Source organism: Sceloporus occidentalis, unplaced genomic scaffold (assembly GCF_023333645.1).
Source record: "Sceloporus occidentalis isolate IW3139 unplaced genomic scaffold, rSceOcc1.0.p SCAF_21, whole genome shotgun sequence".
NCBI classification, from domain to species: domain Eukaryota; kingdom Metazoa; phylum Chordata; class Lepidosauria; order Squamata; family Phrynosomatidae; genus Sceloporus; species Sceloporus occidentalis.
In genome coordinates this window covers 2,155,082-2,172,648 of record NW_028317001.1, presented here as the reverse complement: position 1 = coordinate 2,172,648, position 17,567 = coordinate 2,155,082, and the positions used below count along the sequence as shown (strand labels likewise).

The following is a 17,567-nucleotide window of genomic DNA, read 5'->3' as shown; positions in this document are numbered from 1 at the left end:
TGCAGCTTTGGCGCAACTTCCGGACTCTTAGGCCTGTTCCAGACTGCCAAAATAAAGCTGCTTGGGGTCTCTTTGGAGGTATGCTGTTTAAATGATGCATGCATCCTAAGAGTCCGGAAGCTGCACCAAAGCTGCCCTCCAGTGCTTAGGAATGGAGTGTGGCTTTGGCGCGACCTCCGGACTCTTAGGACCCAGGCATCATTTAAAGAGCATACTTCCAAAGAGACCCGAAGCAGCTTTATTTTGGCCTGTCTGTATGGGGCCTCTGCCACTTCCACAGAGGCGCCTTGTGCCTCTCTCTATAATAATAATAATACAATACAATAATAGGGAGAGTGATAGACAGATGCCTCTTTGGCCCCGCCCTCCTCTCCAGGTGACCACGCCCCTTTCTGTAGGGGGCGTGGCCAGGGGCGCGTTGGGCGGAGCCGGCGTAGCGTCGCTTCCGGCGTCGTCGAGGCCGGCGGGTTTGGCGGCGCATGCGCAGAAGGGGGCTTTGGGGAGCGGCCAAGCCGGCTCGCGGCGGAGGAGAAGGCGGAGGAGGAGCGGCGGCGGCGGCGGCGTCGCCATGAGGGCCGGGCGGGGGCTCCCACGGTGAGTGAGTGGCCCAGAGAGAGAGAGAGAGAGAAAGCGAGGGGAGGGAGGGAGGGGGAGGGAGAGGCCCCGCCCCGGAAGTGGGGGAGGGGAGCCCCTCAAAGGCCACCGTTTCGCACCCAGGACCCTGAAGGGCAGGGCTGGGAGGGGGCTCTCAGGGCATCCATGGAACAACCCCCCACAAGGAAGCCCCCCTCCTTTCTCTGCGCGGGGGCTGATGGGAGTTGTAGTCCAAGCCCTTCCTCCTCCTGCTGCTGCTGCTGCTGCTGCTGCGTCTCCACTCCTTCCTTGCCTCCTCAGCCTTCACCTTCAGGGCGACCCTTCCTCCTCTTCTCAGTTCTTGTTGCTGTTGTCGTCCTTTCTGACCCGGCCTCATTCCCCTGAGGCTGAGAGAGTGTGACTTGCCCAAGGTCACCGGGGCGGACTCGAACCCAGGACCCCAAACCTATGAAGCCCCCCCCCCTTTTAATGTACTCCTTTTTGCCTCTACTTTTTATTTGGGGGGGGGGGTCTTCCTTTCTCAGGATGCTGATGAAAGAACAGGTCTGAAAAGACCAACAAGAAGCTTCCTCTGTATTTGTTTTGCCACATATATCACAAAAAGCACACAACAGTGATATATACGCACACGAAGGATACAAAATTAAACCGTAACGACAACAGCAAGCGCAGGAAGCAAACAGTACAAATGTAACACAACAGAAAAGAAGGCTGAGAAGAACAGACCCACAAGTGAAGCTGGCCTTATGGAGGCCCCAAAGTTGATGAGAGCCCTATATACACACACACAGTATATATGTCCAGCTGAAGGTCATCTGGCTCCTCATTAGCTCTCTATTAACCCTGTTACATCTCAAGTGTAGACTTTGTCACTATTCCAATACACACACGAAACAAAGGACAAAATGTCACACACAACTCTTTGGCCATAATGCCCTCTTTCCCTATTCTGAGGGGAAGCTAATGGTGCTTTTTAGGATGGGTTTTGGCCCTCCTTTGGCTCCAATTTTGTTGTGTGTGTGTGCGTTGGATAACATTTCCCTTCACAAACGCACAAAAAGGGGACGGGACACTCCTCCCCTTCGATAACAGTGGCCTCTTTCCACATTATTGGAGGTGTGAGTGTGTTGGAAATGCAAACATAGTATTGTTTCAGGATGGATTCCCACCACTGTCTTTTGTTGTTCACCTCCAGTTTTGGGGGGGTCTTCCTTTCCCAGGGTGCTGTTGTGTTCCTCAAACACACAACTCAGGCATTAACATTTAATTTATGGGCCACTCTAGGCGTAAGGGAGAGGAACCTGTTTGGCTTCATTTGCCAATGCGGTTGGCGTCGCTCTTCCCCTTGGCATCCTCAGTGGCTTTCTATAGGAGGGTCTTTGAGGGGCGTTTGGACAGAAATGGGGACACAGTGTCAGCAAAGGGGCTCCATCTTTGAGGTAGGCCTCTCCTCTCCTTGGCAGGAAATCTGGGGCAAGGGCAAACCCACCCGTGGCAATGCATGGCATCGCATGGAGGTTGTTGGCAGCGGCGTTTCCACAGGCCAAAGTCCCTCTGGCTCATTGCGCTCCTAGGTTTCTCCCTGCGTGGGGCATGCCTTGCAAAAGGATAGACATTTCCCAAGCTATGCCCTGCACAGGAACAAACTTAGGGATACAGTCAGCCAGCTTATAGGTTTGGGGAGGATGGGAGATGCAGTGGTCCCCCTTTGATCTGTGGGGAAACGCTCTCTAAGATCCCCAGCGGATGCCTGAGACAATACTGACTCCTATGGACCTGCCACATTTGTGAACTCCGATAGCAGAACCGCAGAGAAGGGGGATTAAGTTACATTTTCAGACCCTGTGGGTAACCGAAGCGGAGGAAGGTTACTCACAGTCTGCCCATAGATAACCGTGGGCTATTGTTTTGTTGTTAATATGTGGAGTCTCCCTCCTTGGAGGTCTTTAAGCAGAGGCTGGATGGCCTTCTGTCAATGGGGATGCTAAGATGGAGAGTTCCTGCATGGCAGAAGAATGGGGCTGGGCTGGATCAGGGCCCTTCTCAGGGTCTCTTCCAACTCTAGGATGCTATATGTTGTTAGCTGCCTTGAACAACATTACTGCGGGGAAAGGTGGGATATAAATGAATAAAATTATATATATATATATATACACACACACACACACCAGTCCATATGTATGCATAGGTATATGTATGTATTTTATTTACTTATATCCCACCTTTGTCCTAATATAGGGACTGAGGTCTTTAAGCAGAGGCTGGATGGCTATCTGTCAGCTATGCTTTCAGAGTTCCTGCATGGCAGAATGGGGTTGGACTGGATGGCCATTCTTGGGGTCTCTTCCAACTCTATGATTCATATATATATACACACACACACACACATACATGCATGCACCCCAGTCCCTAAATTAGGACAAAGGTGCATGCATATATAGGACAAAGTAAATAATACACACACACACACACACACACACACACAGAGATTGAGAGATACATACACACTATATATTTGGAGGTAACGTGAGCAATCCCAAACAGATAGACAAAGCATCTGAATGAAAGCCATCGTAGATAGGATCATAATAGCACCGTAACAACAATAAGAACAGAAGTAGTAGTAGTAGTTACTGTGTTATTGTGATACTGTCTATGGTGATTATTATTATCATCATCATCATAATCACTATTATTACTGATTTCTGCTTAATGGAAAACTCTGTGGTTCCAGCGGAGAGAGGTTCTGGAAGTAATTCCAAACCGATGAGAAACCATCTGAACAAAATGGCCACAGATAGGATCACAATTGCAGTTTAACAGTAATAATGATGATGGTTATTATTAATATCGATTATACCTTGTTTTCTTCTAAAAGGAAGCCTCTGTGGTTCCAGCAGAGAGAGAGAGAGAGCTTCTGGAAGTAGTAATGCCAAATGGCCAGACAGAACATCTGAACGCAACCACCAGAGATAGGTTCGCAATAGCACTGTTACAACAGTAATAATAATGATTAATAATAATACTTTGTTTTGTACGGAAAGAAAGCCTCTATGGTTCCAGCAGAGAGGGAGGCTCTGGAAGCAGTTCCAAGCGGATGGGAAAGTCGCTTTAGATAGCATCGCAGTTGCAAAAAGCGACACTGCTTGGAATGGCCTCCTTGAATGGTCCAAAGTTGCAGCAAGTCCCATTGGGAGCTTGGGGAATGGATGATGGTGCTGCTAATCCTTTTGATGCCACTTCTTAGGTGGTTGTGCCTTGGTTGATACCAGAGAGGGGCAACAAAGACATGGAGGTTGGATATTTGTAGGAACGCACGACTCAAGCAAAGGGGGCTTGGGCTGGATGACCCTTGGGCTCCTTTCCATCCCTTTAAAAGTCAGAAGGGGGAAATCTCTTTTGTGTTGGTTCCCCTTCCCTTCTCTGCACCTCTTTGCACACACATTGAATTCCTTGCTTTTTGGCCTGAGGGGTGTGTGTGTGTGTATATATGTGTGTATGTTGGCATGGGGGGGATCGGAGAGCTGAGGTAGGAGCTTTTATTAAAACTGCGCCTTCCGTTCCTTGCTTAAAGGCCTCTTATTTTTATTTTCTGTGTCGGGTTTGAGAAGCCAGCTCCGGTTATTTCGTCGGCTGAGCCTCTCCCTTCCTCGGGCTACAGACCCGCTTGCCAGGACGGCGTAAGGCTGGTCATTTTCTGGTGCCCTCCTTGGTTTCTCCAGCTCCTGGATGGGCATTAAGGTGCCCAGGAACGCAGGCAGGAGACAACTAGGTTAGTCTGTTTATTTGAGGTTGGGATTGTTCTGGTACTGCAGTTCCCAGCAGCCACCGGCACCAGGCATTTTCAACCCGGCAACATCTGGATGGCTGCAGGATTTCCCATTGCATGTTTAACCCAGGCAAAAAGAGTGATCCTCACTGCCTGCTGGGAACTGCAGTACCACCTCTGGAGGTCCACTTTCTGGACACCCCTGTTTACGGGTCCAGGATTCGGTGTTGCATTGTTCTGCTCCGGCGCCGCAAATGGGTTGGTTGGGGGATTCTGGGAGTTGGAGTCCCCCCCAAGTCATCCCCTTACCATAATGTCACTTTTTGCATCGCAAGCGAAGCCCTTCCGTGTCGGTGGTTGACATTTCCAGAGAGCATCTGCAGGGCTTTGTCTCTCCCTCCAGTTGAATTCCCTTCAGATTCCTCCAAAATTTACCAGGCTGAAAGTCCCCACGTTTTGCACTCGAGACCCACAAGGCCCCTCCAGCTGTCTCCTTTTTGTTTGGTTTCCCTGGATTATTCTGGGCCCAGTTTTGGCAGGGGATTCTGGGGCTTTAGAGTAGCTATGCCAGTGGGGGGATTCTAGTGGCTGAGCCATCTGGGGGATTGTGGCATTTGGAGCTGCCATGTTGGCCAAAGGATTCTGGGAGCTATAGTGGCTGTGCCGGCCAGGGGATTCTGGGAGCTGTTGCATCACCAACAGAACAGTGGATGCTAGTTGGCTAGGAAGGCCTTGCATGGGGTCCACAAAAGTTAGTAGCCACTTGTGAAAAGCAACAGCCCACCTCCAGGTTAATGAGATCCTGAAACAGCTAGAAAACCCCTCAGCCCTCCAGGTGCAGTTGGACTGCAACTCCCATTCCTCTTCGCCATTTCCTATACTGTCTGTGCACCTGAGGGGGGGGGGGGAACTGGCCCTGAAAGAGGACTTTGTTTCCCATGAGAACCTTTACACTGCCATCCAGTGTCTGGGAGAGGAACCTTGATGGTTTGTAATGGTTTGAAAGCCAAGAGAAGCACCTGACCCAGCGTCCTGTCTGTTTTTCCCTTGCTTTGGCTGTGTTTGCAGAATGAGGGCCTTTGACCCGCCGAATGAGAATTTGGCACCCCCGAACCAAATGTTATCTAAGCCCCCAAATTTCTAGCATTGGACTCTTGAAAACAACTCACACCCCAAATTCTGTTTGCGGTCTTCGCTCTCCCTGGGGCCCTTTCCTTGTCCCTTATCTTTCTTTTCTGTTTCCAAAGACTGAAATGTCAAAGTTGCTCCGAGGCTAGAAATGTGGGGAAGCGAAGGAGAATGTAATTTAGGATCTCCTACTCAGAAGGGGCAATGCCCCCCCTGTTTCCTTCCTCTTCCCTCACATTAAACCCTTGCCGTCCTGCGTTTACCCCCTCCATCCCCTGATTTACGGATGACTTGTAGTTACTGCTGGAAGTAAATTAAACCGCCGGTTGCATTTATTTCAGAGGCAATCAAAAGTCTGGTTTTATTTATCCCGTCGCTTCTCCCGGCGAGATTGGCATCTGAAAGGCAGGCTGGCTCCGTCTTTTCAAAAACCAGATTATAAAAGCCTCCTTCTCATCATGAAACCACTCTTCTCCCGCTGCGGCGTCCGGCTTGCGAGGGGATTTTTTACAGGCCGGACCCCTAAAAGCGTGAATCGGGTTGCGTCGAAGAGGCTGTATTCGAAGGGGAAAGTTGACAAAGCAGAGTTTACACAAGCCTAAAAACCCACCGAGGGGCGAGTTGCGCTCTCTCAGCCTCAGAGGAAGGCAAGGGCAGCAAACCCTCTCTGAAGCAACTTGCCAAGATAAGGCCACACTCTGAGGCTGCTCCTCTTCTTTCCCTGGAGTCTTGCATCATTCCTCTCATCCATTTTGTCTCCTCTTGTAGGAAGTCTGGGAATTGCTTCGCTGCATTTGGGGACACTTGTTGTTTGTGCACACACAGACACACACACATATATCCAGCCTGTTGTTGTGGTTGTTGTGTGCGTTCGGGTTGATTTTGACTTAGGGCGACGTTCGCTTAGGGTTTTCTAGAGGGACCCCCTACTTCTGGGTCCGCTTTTGCATGCTTTTTAAATCATGTCCTTTTACATTGCAAGGCGCTCGGAGGCATTCCAACTTCGGAGGGCAGGAATATAAATGAATATAATACATTTAATAATGATAGTGATTAATAATAGTACAGTAATAATAATATCCAGCCTGGCATAGTGGTTCCAGTGTTAGACTCTGGAGACCAGGGTTTGTATCCTGGTTCGACCATGTAAACCTGCTAGCCGTCTTTGGGCAAATCGCACTCTCTCAGCCTCATGGGAATGCAATGGCAAAAAGTCTGAACGAACCTTGCCAAGGAAACCCTGCGGTCGGTTTGCTTTCTTAGGGTCGCCATAAGTCGGAAACCCCTCTAAGGCACACAGCAACAGCAATAGTTTGGTAATGGCTGGCTGTGCCACAAGATTGCTTTATTTAAACCCCCCAATTTCAGACTTGCAAATTGCTGTGCTGCCCGTTGGCACGGAACGGAAAGGGTCCGCTTTGGCCAGCTTTGCCCATGTCTGGCCAGAGGGCTCCCTTGTTCCTTCCAGAAGAACAGTTCCTTCCAGCCTCCGGCGTTTGGCCTCTCTTGGCTTTTGCTGCTCTGATATTTCTTCATCCAGGGACAAAATTGGGCATTTGATATGGCATTCATCACTTCTGGGAGGACTGTGGAGTCGAACGGGGCTGTTGTTGTGTGCATTCATGTCGTTCCAATTTACCGTTTTCTTATCCAGAGCGGGTTTGCCTCTGAGGCCAAGAGAGCGTGGCTGTGAGCACCCGTGGCTGTGCAGGGATTCGAACCCGGGTCTCCCAGAGTCCTGTTCCAACAGTGCAGCCGTGCCGTTTCCCCAAAAGATTGCTTTAGAGGATGCTTTCAATAACGAAACTACAAATCCTAGCATTGCATAGGATGCAGCCATTGTAGAATGAAAGCACTGTAATGAGAACATTTGCTTCCCGTAACTCAGAAGCAGTAATTCGGCTAATGCAGTCTAGCATCATCTTGGCCTTTTTTGCAGCCTGGTGACACTGCTTGGCTGACATTCAACCCATGATAGACTCTGGCTCTTTTGAAAGATCCCGGTCGCTCCTTCTTTCGGCGGCGTTTCTGGTCCCAGGAGGGCTCCCTGCCAGTCTCCCCATCCTTCGCCTTGGTTCAATTTACTGTAATTAACTTTTTACTGCCAATGGCTCTTGCAAGTCACTCTTTTCCTCCTATCTGGCCGTGGTTCTCTCGGCTGCTTGTGGATTTTAATAACCAGAGCGACGCGTGCCGTCTTTCCTGGGGTTCGTTCGGGAAAATCCATGCTGCGATTAAAAGCGACAGGTGCGAATCAGCAAACACAGAGGTGGTTTTTCCGGAAATTCATTTCTGGGTTGGTGGCTGTGAAGGTGTAGCAAGAGATTTGCATTGAGCCAGGGCAGTTAAGGCAGTCTTAACACTGGATTGTTTTTACAGCGTGTCTTAGACCCAAGATACTTTTATCATCATCATCACTGTCATCATAAATATATGTGTGTGTGTGTGTGTAACATGAATGTGTAAATATATATATATATATATAAACATATAAATATTTATATTTATAAAGATATTATAAAAATATAAATATATTTATATAAATATATAACTATAATATATTTATATAACTATATATACATTTAAATATATAATTATATTATACATTATAATATTGCAATATATATATATATAATATTATATAATTATGGTTATAAATATATAAATATATTATGTAATATTACATGACTATATATTAATTAAATATATATATATAGTTATATTTATATATTTTACTTTTCTAAGCCGCCTCGATCTTATTGGAGAGGCATGGTAGAAATAAATACTACTACTATTATTATTATTATTATTATTATTATTATTATTTGGTGTTAAATGTGTGTGCGTTTGGCAGCTGAAAAGTAGATGGTGTTTCACAAGAGTCTGCTGGTTGCAGAGGTCCTTCTGGATGGCTGTGTGCAGGGGGACCTTTGGGCTGGATCCTAACCCAGCGATGTTGCCTCTTGTCTCCTTTCAGTGCGCAGAGGACGGAAGCCCCCACCTGCTAGTGGCGCCCTGCCATGCTGGCCTGCCTGCCGGGTCCAGGCGAACTCTCCTTCCCGCTGCTTTCTTACCCGCAGATGAACACTGGACTTCAGAAATGTGAGTTGCTCTGTGGATCCTGGCAGTGCAGCAAAGGCTGGAGTGGAGAGGACAGGGTAGAGCCAGAGCCTCGGGGCAGCTTAAACTGGGCTTCCACAGTCCATCCGGGGTGTTCCTTGGGGGACTAGTTTCATCCGAAATGGGTGGCTGCAGAAATACACTCATCCCTCCATATCTGCGGATTTGATATTTGTGGATTTGATTATTCACGGATTTGATGAATATGTTCTCTCTAGGAATATCTGGGTCCTCCAGTGCAACTCTACGGTCAACTTTAACTAAACGTCGCACTGAAAGACCTAGAAATTCCTAGAGAGAATACTCTACTAGGTCTTTGTAGCTTCTCCAGCGCCGTTCTATGGTCAGTGTCTGTTGGATGTTGACCACAGAGTTGCCCTGGAGGACTTAGAGATTACTAGAGAAGACACTCTACTAGGCCTTTGTAGCTCCTCCAGCGCAGTTCGATGGTCAGTGTCTGTTGGATGTTGACCACAGAGTTGCACTGGAAGACCTAGAGATTCCTAGAGAGAACACTCTACTAGGCCTTTGTAGCTTCTCCAGCGCAGTCCTGTGGTCAGTGTCTGTTGGATGTTGACCACAGAGTTGCACTGGAAGACCTAGAGATTCCTAGAGAGAACACTCTACTAGGCCTTTGTAGCTTCTCCAGCGCAGTTCTGTGGTCAGTGTCTGTTGGATGTTGACCACAGAGTTGCACTGGAAGACCTAGAGATTCCTAGAGAGAACACTCTACTAGGCCTTTGTAGCTTCTCCAGCGCAGTTCTGTGGTCAGTGTCTGTTGGATGTTGACCACAGAGTTGCACTGGAAGACCTAGAGATTCCTAGAGAGAACACTCTACTAGGCCTTTGTAGCTTCTCCAGCGCAGTTCTGTGGTCAGTGTCTGTTGGATGTTGACCACAGAGTTGCACTGGAAGACCTAGAGATTCCTAGAGAGAACACTCTACTAGGCCTTTGTAGCTTCTCCAGCGCAGTTCTATGGTCAGTGTCTGTTGGATGTTGACCACAGAGTTGCCCTGGAGGACCTAGAGATTCCTAGAGAGGACACTCTATTAGGCCTTTGTAGCTCCTCCAGCGCAGTTCAATGGTCAGTGTCTGTCGAACATTGACCACAGATTCGCACGGGAGGACCTAGAGATTCCTAGTGAGGTGTCCTCTCAAGTTAAAACATGGTGTTTTTGTTATTTGCGGTTTTTCCATTTTCACAGGGGTCTTGTGCCCCTAACCCCAGCGAATATGTTGGGACAAGTGTATAGGAAATTACGACAAAGTCAGAGGTTAGTCCTCATAGTTCAAGGGAAAGGAAGAACTTAATGTGCTGCATTGTGTCAAGTTGGTATCCATCTAGATTAGCGTTGTCTGCACTGGCTAGGATGCAGATTGGAGAATCAGTGGTGGGAATTGAATCTGCGACCTTTGTACAATCCAGGAACATCTAGATGGTCATAAATTTTCTACCCTTCACCCTGTCTAACTCAGTCTAACCCATCTGGAGGTTAGGTGGGGTGGAGGGTCGAAAATTATGACCCTCCAAATGTTCTTGGACTGCATTCCCAGCAAAGTCCTGGCCAGCCCAACCAAACAGATATTCCAGTCTAACAATATCCAGAAGGCCACACAGTATTCCCAATTTTGATGTTGAAGTTTTGTATGGCTTCGCCTCATAAACCCCACATACATAGGAGAGAATTCATGCAAGATCTACCTCCAGATGAGTTAGACTGCAACTCCAGTTACCGGCTGGGAGAGGGTAATGGGAATTGCAGTCCAATCCATCTGACAGGTTGAGGAAGACAGACAGAGGGCTGCCCACTTTCTTGATGACTGTTCCAGAAGCATGTGACTGCTGGCGTTTTGGGTTTCCTCTCCCTTTTGTCAAATCCAACCCTGTTCTGGAAGTTTGTCTGTGAGAGTCAGGGCCCTTAAATGTGCTTTGCGGGAAAGCACTGGCTGTTGTTGAGTCAGTGTTGATGCGTTCTCTCTTTCTTTCTCGTTCTCTTTCTTTGCAATCTCTCCCACTCTGTCTCTCTGGCTTTTCCTTCCTTCCTCCCCTTCCCTACCCCTCTTCTTCCTTTTCCTCCTCCTCTTCCTTCCTCTCGCCTCCCCTTCCCCAAAAAACCAGGGGACACTACACAGAAAATGAGAGCTGCACAGCACCCTACTCCAGCCGAGTTGGACGCGTATGCTAAGAAGGTGGCCAACCACCCTCTGACTATCAAAATTTTCCCCAACAGCGTCAAAGTCCCCCAGCGGAAACACGTCCGCCGCACCGTCAACGGGCTGGACACCTCGGGGCAGCGGTACAGCCCTTACCCACCGTCATTGTCGCAGGCCACCACGAAAACGGGACTCCTGGCCATCATCCGGCCGTCGGCCAAAGGCATCGTCAAAGACTTTGACGGGACACGAAGCTCCTCCCGCCTGCTGCTCCCGTCGGAGGCCATGATGAACCACCCGTACGCGACACCTAGCACTTTAAGCCACCACCCACAGCAGGCAGCCTTGGCCCGCCAGCAGGCTCTGCAGCACCTCCCAGGCATGGGGACGCATGCGCAGGGCGTCCCGCCGACCTTGCAGCCGCCACCTCAGCACACCCAGAACATGGCTCACGCGGCTTTGCAACAGCAGCAGCAACCACCACCACCTCCGACAGCCCCTCCACAGCAACCTCCGCAGCAACACTTGCTCCCGCAGCCGCCCCTGCCCTCAGGGGCCATGCACGGGGGAGGCCGTAAGATGGCGGACGCGGACGCCCCCCCGAATGTGACAGTCTCTACCTCGACCATCCCCCTCTCCATGGCTGCCACTCTGCAGCAGAACCAGCCCCCGGACCTGAGCAGCATTGTCCACCAGATCAACCAGTTTTGCCAGGCCCGGGCTGGTGCCAGCGCTACCTCAGTCTGCGAGGGACAGATCGCCAACCCCAGCCCCATCAGCCGCAACCTCCTGATCAGTGCGAGCACCCGGGTCTCCGCTCACAACGTCCCCACCCCACTGCCTTCTTGCGTGGTCAACCCTGGAGACCACCCCGCCGTCTCGGCCCCGGCTCCCATGGGTCTCCCTTTAGGGGGAGGCGTCGGTAGGGGCGGCCCTCCTCCTTCATACCAAAGTGAAATGAAGCAGGTAGCGGCAGCGGCGGCAGCGGCGGCGGCCTGGAACCAGCACCAGCTCGCCCACCTGCAGCAGATGTGTGGTGAGACCGTCGTGGGACCCTCAGGGTTAATGGGGAAACCCCCCGGTCCCCGGGAGCTGCCTTCCGGGCAGGGATTTGCCCCCAGCAAAGCCTCCGGCTACCCTTTGGAACTGTGCATGGGGCAGCCGTTCAACGTGAAGCCCCCGCTGGAGAAGCCCACCCCCTCGCCACCGGTCAACGGCCTCCCAGGCCCCCTCCCCTATGCCAACGGGCATTACTTCCAGCCCCTTTGGAATAACATTCTGCCCACCCCCAACAGTGACAGCTCAGGCTCCCAGGACCTAGCCATGCCGTTCCACGGTGCAGCGGGGACGCAAGCAATGGCCCCTGCCCTCGAGTGCCCGGCCGGACCACACTACAGAGCCACTGGCAGCGGCGGGGCCGGCGGTGGGGGAGTGCCGCCGGGGCAGAGCGGCATGATGCAGACCATGGAGTACCTGAGCGGTGACTTCCAGCATTCCTGCCTGCGGGAGCAGCCGGGCGGGCTGGGGCTGAGCAAAGTGGCCCGCTCCTCCGCCATGAACCGCGCGCCCACCGAGAGCGCCGATAGCCGAAGCCTTCATATTCAGCACCCAGGGTATAGATAGATAGATAGATAAAGGCAGGGAGCCACTTTCCACTGACACACATACACACAAAGGAAACAAAAAAGCGATATAGGGTTAGACTTAATTTGAATTAATAAGCAAAGCGCGTGGCTGTGGGGCTTTTGTTTTAATTTATCTCTCTCTCTCTTTGGTTTTTAGGCTTTTTTAAGTGGCAAACTTACTGTGATCATTATGGCTGCCTGCCGAAAGCTTCCCCATGCAATGAACACACTGTGCATTTATAGAACTAGAAGTAATCCCATGCGGGTAACTGGCATCCTCCCATCTCTCTGGGCTTTCCCACTACCCTTCTGTCTCCTAATGGGGTTGTCATACTCCAAAAACTGTGTCGGCTGTGAGTTTTGCTCTTACGCTTCAGGTTTTTTTGGTGGGAAAGACGCCAAACATAGAGCTGAGAACCCGTTTTGAGTTCCCAACCAGTTCATGTCAGATGGAGCTGTGAAAAGTTCTCCCTTTCTTTGGACTGCGGCTCCCATGGTTCTTCAGCTGGCAGAGGGAACTTTTCACAGCTCCTCCAGTGTCTTGTGAAGCCCTTTGCCCACAGAGCTGCACTTTAGAAATTAGCCTTATCCTTTGCTCCTAGGCATAGATATTTTTGTGGGGTGGAAATGTGGGAGCTTGTGCCCGCGAAGCAAAGCGCGTGGAAGAGGAGACTTGGTCCTACCCCGCTGTTTGACGGCTGCTCCTATAGTCCTTTGAAAGCAGGCTAAATTATATATTTCCCAGCAGCGTTTAGTCATGGGGTCCCCTCTTCTTCTATTCGCAGTGAATCCCCAACTCTCCTTTCTGGGAACATGAGCAGATAAATGGGAATGGTTTGACCCTTGCTCCGAGCAGAGAAGTGGGAATGAGTTTACCCTCTCCCACGAAATAAATGGGGACAGGTTTACCCTTTCCTCTAGCAAATACATGGGAATGGGTTTACTCTTTCCCACCAGGTAAATGGGAATGGTTTTACCCTCACTGTGAGCAAATACATGGGAACGGTTTTACCCTTGCTCCCAGCAAATCGAAAGGGTTCGGATACTGAACCGTTGGGCTTCCCTTGTGCTGAATAGTACAGTTCCCATTGCCGGCTTGGGATGATGGGAATGGTAGGCTGGAGCCAAGATGCTGGCGCTATTACCGTAAGACGCTTTTCTCCTCCATGTGCATTATTACTCTCAGTCTTTCCAGGTTTCGGGTTCCTTTCTGACGCTCTCCTGCCCGGTTTTGTGCAAAGGCAGCTCTGGAGGTTCACTTCTGGAAAGAGCTGGCCGCCCCTCTTTTGAGCCGAGCGAGAGGTTTCCGAACCGTTAGTCCGACCAGAAATTAACTTGGCGTAAGTGACGCTTACCCTTTCCCTGCACCGTCCTAAAACCAGAGAGAACCTAATGATCACCATTGAGTTTGGAACTTAAAGAAAGAAAGAAAGACATTAAAATGACAGCTGCCTTTTATTTTTGAAGCAAAGGAACCTATTTCTCTGTACACTGGCTGAAACCGATTGCTGTACACTGTAAACTCGGACGTGTAATACTTCTGTGTGAATGTTACCCGGTAGTTTGGGGTCTGAGTAGCACTATGGGGGCGACCCCACTGCCCCCTTCCTTCCTCCCTCCCTCCCTCCCTCCCTCCCCTTCCTCCCCCCATTCCCCCCCCCACAGCCATGTGGGCTTTTTTATTAATATTATTATTATTATTATTATTCTATTTTAAAATGACAACTAATGAAGCCTTAAAGATGCCGTTCCTCCTCTTCTCCTTAACAAGCATGGGTTAAACTCTATAAAGCTATCCGACGGGGGGAGAAAAGAGTAAATGATGATGATGACCACGATGATGATGATGATGATAATAAATTTTTTTAAAAGGCAGTGTCCTCGCTTGGGTCGAGGTTTTTATTTATTATCATTATTATTTCTTTTGCAAAGGATGGGGGTCGTAGAAACAACATCAAGCTCTATATCTTTGGATGTAGTCATCTCCCCGAAAGCATGCGCTTGAGAACGGGCGGACATCTCTTTGACCATTTCATCCTTAGGTTTCCAGCGTCGGTATCACAAAGCGGGACCCCCAAAGGGTTAGAGCTTTGCAACATGTGAGTGGAAGGGGGTATGTGAGGAGTGGCGCAAGGGTGTTGCACATGCTCAGGCACCAGAGGGCAGCCTGGTGGCGTCTTTGAGTGTGCAACTGCATCACACACTTGCGTGCAAACTATTGTTTTCTTTGCATATTTGCACACGCAAGGGTCATTATTCTTTGCGTTCTCTCATGACAATGATGACCTTGTTTGCGTGCGCCCATTATTTTTTCTTTCATGCGCACCTGCGAAATCTTTCTGGCAGCCCTTCCTGTAAGGGGCGGCCTCCTGATGGGCTGGACTCTGGCTCCTATCGCCCCCCAGGCTGAGGATGATGGGAGCCAGAGTCCAGCCTGTCGGGAGGAGTGGAACAAGCAAGCAAGGCCCTCTTTCCAAAATATGTTCATGATGTGCTTTTCTGCAGCTGGGCGGCATCTTTCTCTGGCCCACTTTCGGGGTTATGCAGAACTCTTAACTCCAGCGGGACAGATAGACAAAGCTTGCTCTGGGTTTACACACAGTGTGTCTTTTCCTTACACAAATAAACAGCCCACAAACCATGTGCCGCACATGGTTTCATGGCATTGGTGACAAAGAGTGCTGTGGCTCCAAAACCAGCATGCTACATTTGAAGCCTGGAGGAAGCAATTGGTGTTGATCTGCCGGTTTTTGCTCTTTATGTGCCTTGAATTCAACTCTATTGCGCCCTTTCTTAGAGTTTTCTTGGCCAGAGCAGGGATTCGAATCCTGATCTCACCAACTCCTATTCCTGGTTAGGACTTGGCTGGTTAGATAGGGAAAGACACTATGCGCCAATGCAGCCACAGGAGGGCGCCAGAGAGCAAGAAACGGAGCGCTGTGGCCGCTGCTTGCACCGCTTCTGCCTCCAGAGGGCGCTCCAGCATCACCTTCGGACTACAATCCCCATAACCACCCGGGAAAACATGGCCGCCGCGCATGCGGGCTAGAGGATGATGGGAATTTCATTCCACAGGGTTTTGAGGGGCTCCTGAGCGCAGAAATTCTGCCCTGAGGCGTCCCCCGCCTCCTGCCTTGTCTGGGGACGATGGGAAGTGTCCTTCAAGGTCCGGAAGGGCTCTGCAGCCGAGGAAGGCCGAGTGGGACCCCCGCCGCCATTTTGTGTGCCTCCTGGGGATGATGGGAAGTGTTCTCCCGCTCCCCAAACATTGACCTTCCCTCAGGGCTAGTCTGGAAGGCGTTAAAAAGGCCCCTTTGCATGAAATTAGAAATAGTCCTTTGGGAGCCGAAAAACGCTAAAGACGCTGTAGAGTGCCATTGCAGCCACAGGAGGGCGCCCGAGAGCCAGGAGCCCAAAGGCCTGCAACGTTCCCCTTCCGCCACCAGAGGGCGGTCCATAGGGATTCCAACGGGAGGCATTAGTTGGATGGGGAGAGGTGCCCAATGCAGCCACAGGAGGGCGCCCGAGAGAGAGCCAGGAATGAGGCCCTTGGAGCTAAAGGCCGGTAACGCCCCCGGTCGCCACCAGAGGGCGCTCCATAGGGACTCCAATGGAAGCCATTAAGTCTCTTGGATAAATAATAAGGGAATCACCCTCCTTCCTTCCTTCCTTATTGCCCCCCGTCCCCCTCCCTGTCCAAGGGACTACTGCAACTCCCATCATCCACCCAGAGTAGGAGGAGGCCTATCCTGTGGGAGGTCTGGAGGAGATCTGGGGGTCTTTCTCTCTGGTCGGAAGGAGGAGGAGGAGGAGGGCCAGAGGCCCCCCATGATCCCTCGCCAGGCGCCCTTTAGCTTTTTGGGGGCCTGAACGGAACCCATCGCAGAGGAGCTGGAGAAGACGGAGGCATCAACTTAAGGCGCAGAATCAGCCAGGACCTTTTATATATATAGGGCGCCTGGGGAGGGATGGGGGGCCACTGGGGTCTCCCTCTGCCCTTCCTCCTCCTCCTGCCAAGAGAAAGAGACCCCCAGGTCCCCTCCAGACCCCCCCCCACAGGCCAGGCTTCTTCTTCCTCCTCTGCGGGTGGTTGATGGGAGTTGCAGTGGTCCCTTGGACAGAGGAGGAGGAAGGGAAGGAGCCCTGGAGCCTTTCAGCTCCCTCCGTTTGCAAAGCTGCCATTAAGAAGCACTGCCATGAAAAGCCAGAGGGAAGGAACTTGGGGGGAGGGCGCCTTTAATTAATATATATTAATTTTAATTGTAATTTTAATAGGTTTTTCTGCAGAATGGGCCTTTCAAGTGAGCCCTAGCAGGGGAGGGAGGGAGGGAACGGTCTCTGTCTCTGGATCGATCTCTGGGTCTATCCATAGAAGTTGGTAGGAAGCTCAAAGAGGCTGCAGTGCCCTGAGTATCCACAAGAGGGCGCGCTCGTATTAGGAATGTCCTTTATGAGCCAGAACTTGATCAAACCAAAGTCTATGGAGGAGACTCATGTGTTGGTGATGATGATGACGATGATGATGACGATTGCATCTAAATGCACCTGAGGAGAATGGCCTCCTCTTCTTTTCCCAGGTAAAAGGTGCCTGAGCCTCCCTTCTCCAAACAAAACTCTTCAGACCAGCAATTTCCAAAGGTTAAGACCCCCTTTCTCTCTCTCTTTTATCATTTATTATTATTATTATTATTATTATTATTATCATTAATTTCCTTATACCCCGCTCTTCAGCCAAAAGGTTATCAGAGTGACTTACAAATTGTTAATTGGATGTATGCTTTATTATTGTTATAATTATATGATTATTGTTATTATTATTCAGAAAACATTCAAGGGTAGCTGTGGATCCCAAAACCCCATTCAATGCAAGGGAGGAGTCAAAGTGTTGGTGAGACTGCAGTCCCCAGCATCCCTGGCTGGCTATGGCTGGCTCAGGCTGCTGGGACTTGCAGTCCAACCAATTGGAACAGGCCCTTCATGGATCCCAAAACCTAGGGATGCTCTAGTCCCATCAAGTGCAATGGAGGAGTCAAAGGGGACACTCTGGCCATCTAAGACTGCAGGCCCCATCATCCCTTCCCAGGCTGCTGGGAGTTGCAGTCCAACCAATTGGAACAGGCCTTTCGTGGATCCCAAAACCAATGGATGCTCTAGTCCCATTAAGTGCAATGGAGGC

The 17,567-nt window shown here is 50.4% G+C and overlaps 1 protein-coding gene across 3 annotated transcripts; it reads left to right on the top strand.

The window, feature by feature from the left end:
• The first annotated feature begins 495 nt into the window (after positions 1–495).
• LOC149301380 (protein FAM222B-like) lies at positions 496–14,261 on the top strand. 3 transcript variants are annotated; one of them, XM_089484105.1, is made up of 3 exons: positions 496–594; positions 8,469–8,593; positions 10,732–14,261. In XM_089484105.1, the coding sequence occupies exons 2-3, from the start codon at positions 8,512–8,514 to the stop codon at positions 12,387–12,389; spliced, it is 1,740 nt and encodes a 579-aa protein (XP_089340231.1). In that variant the 5' UTR covers positions 496–594; positions 8,469–8,511; the 3' UTR covers positions 12,390–14,261. The 3 variants fall into 3 exon arrangements, with proteins under 3 accessions (XP_089340231.1, XP_089340232.1, XP_089340233.1); XM_089484106.1 differs by lacking the exon at positions 496–594 and adding an exon at positions 3,484–3,570; XM_089484107.1 differs by lacking the exon at positions 496–594 and having other exon boundaries at positions 8,542–8,593; positions 10,844–14,261.
• Positions 14,262–17,567: the final 3,306 nt, after the last annotated feature.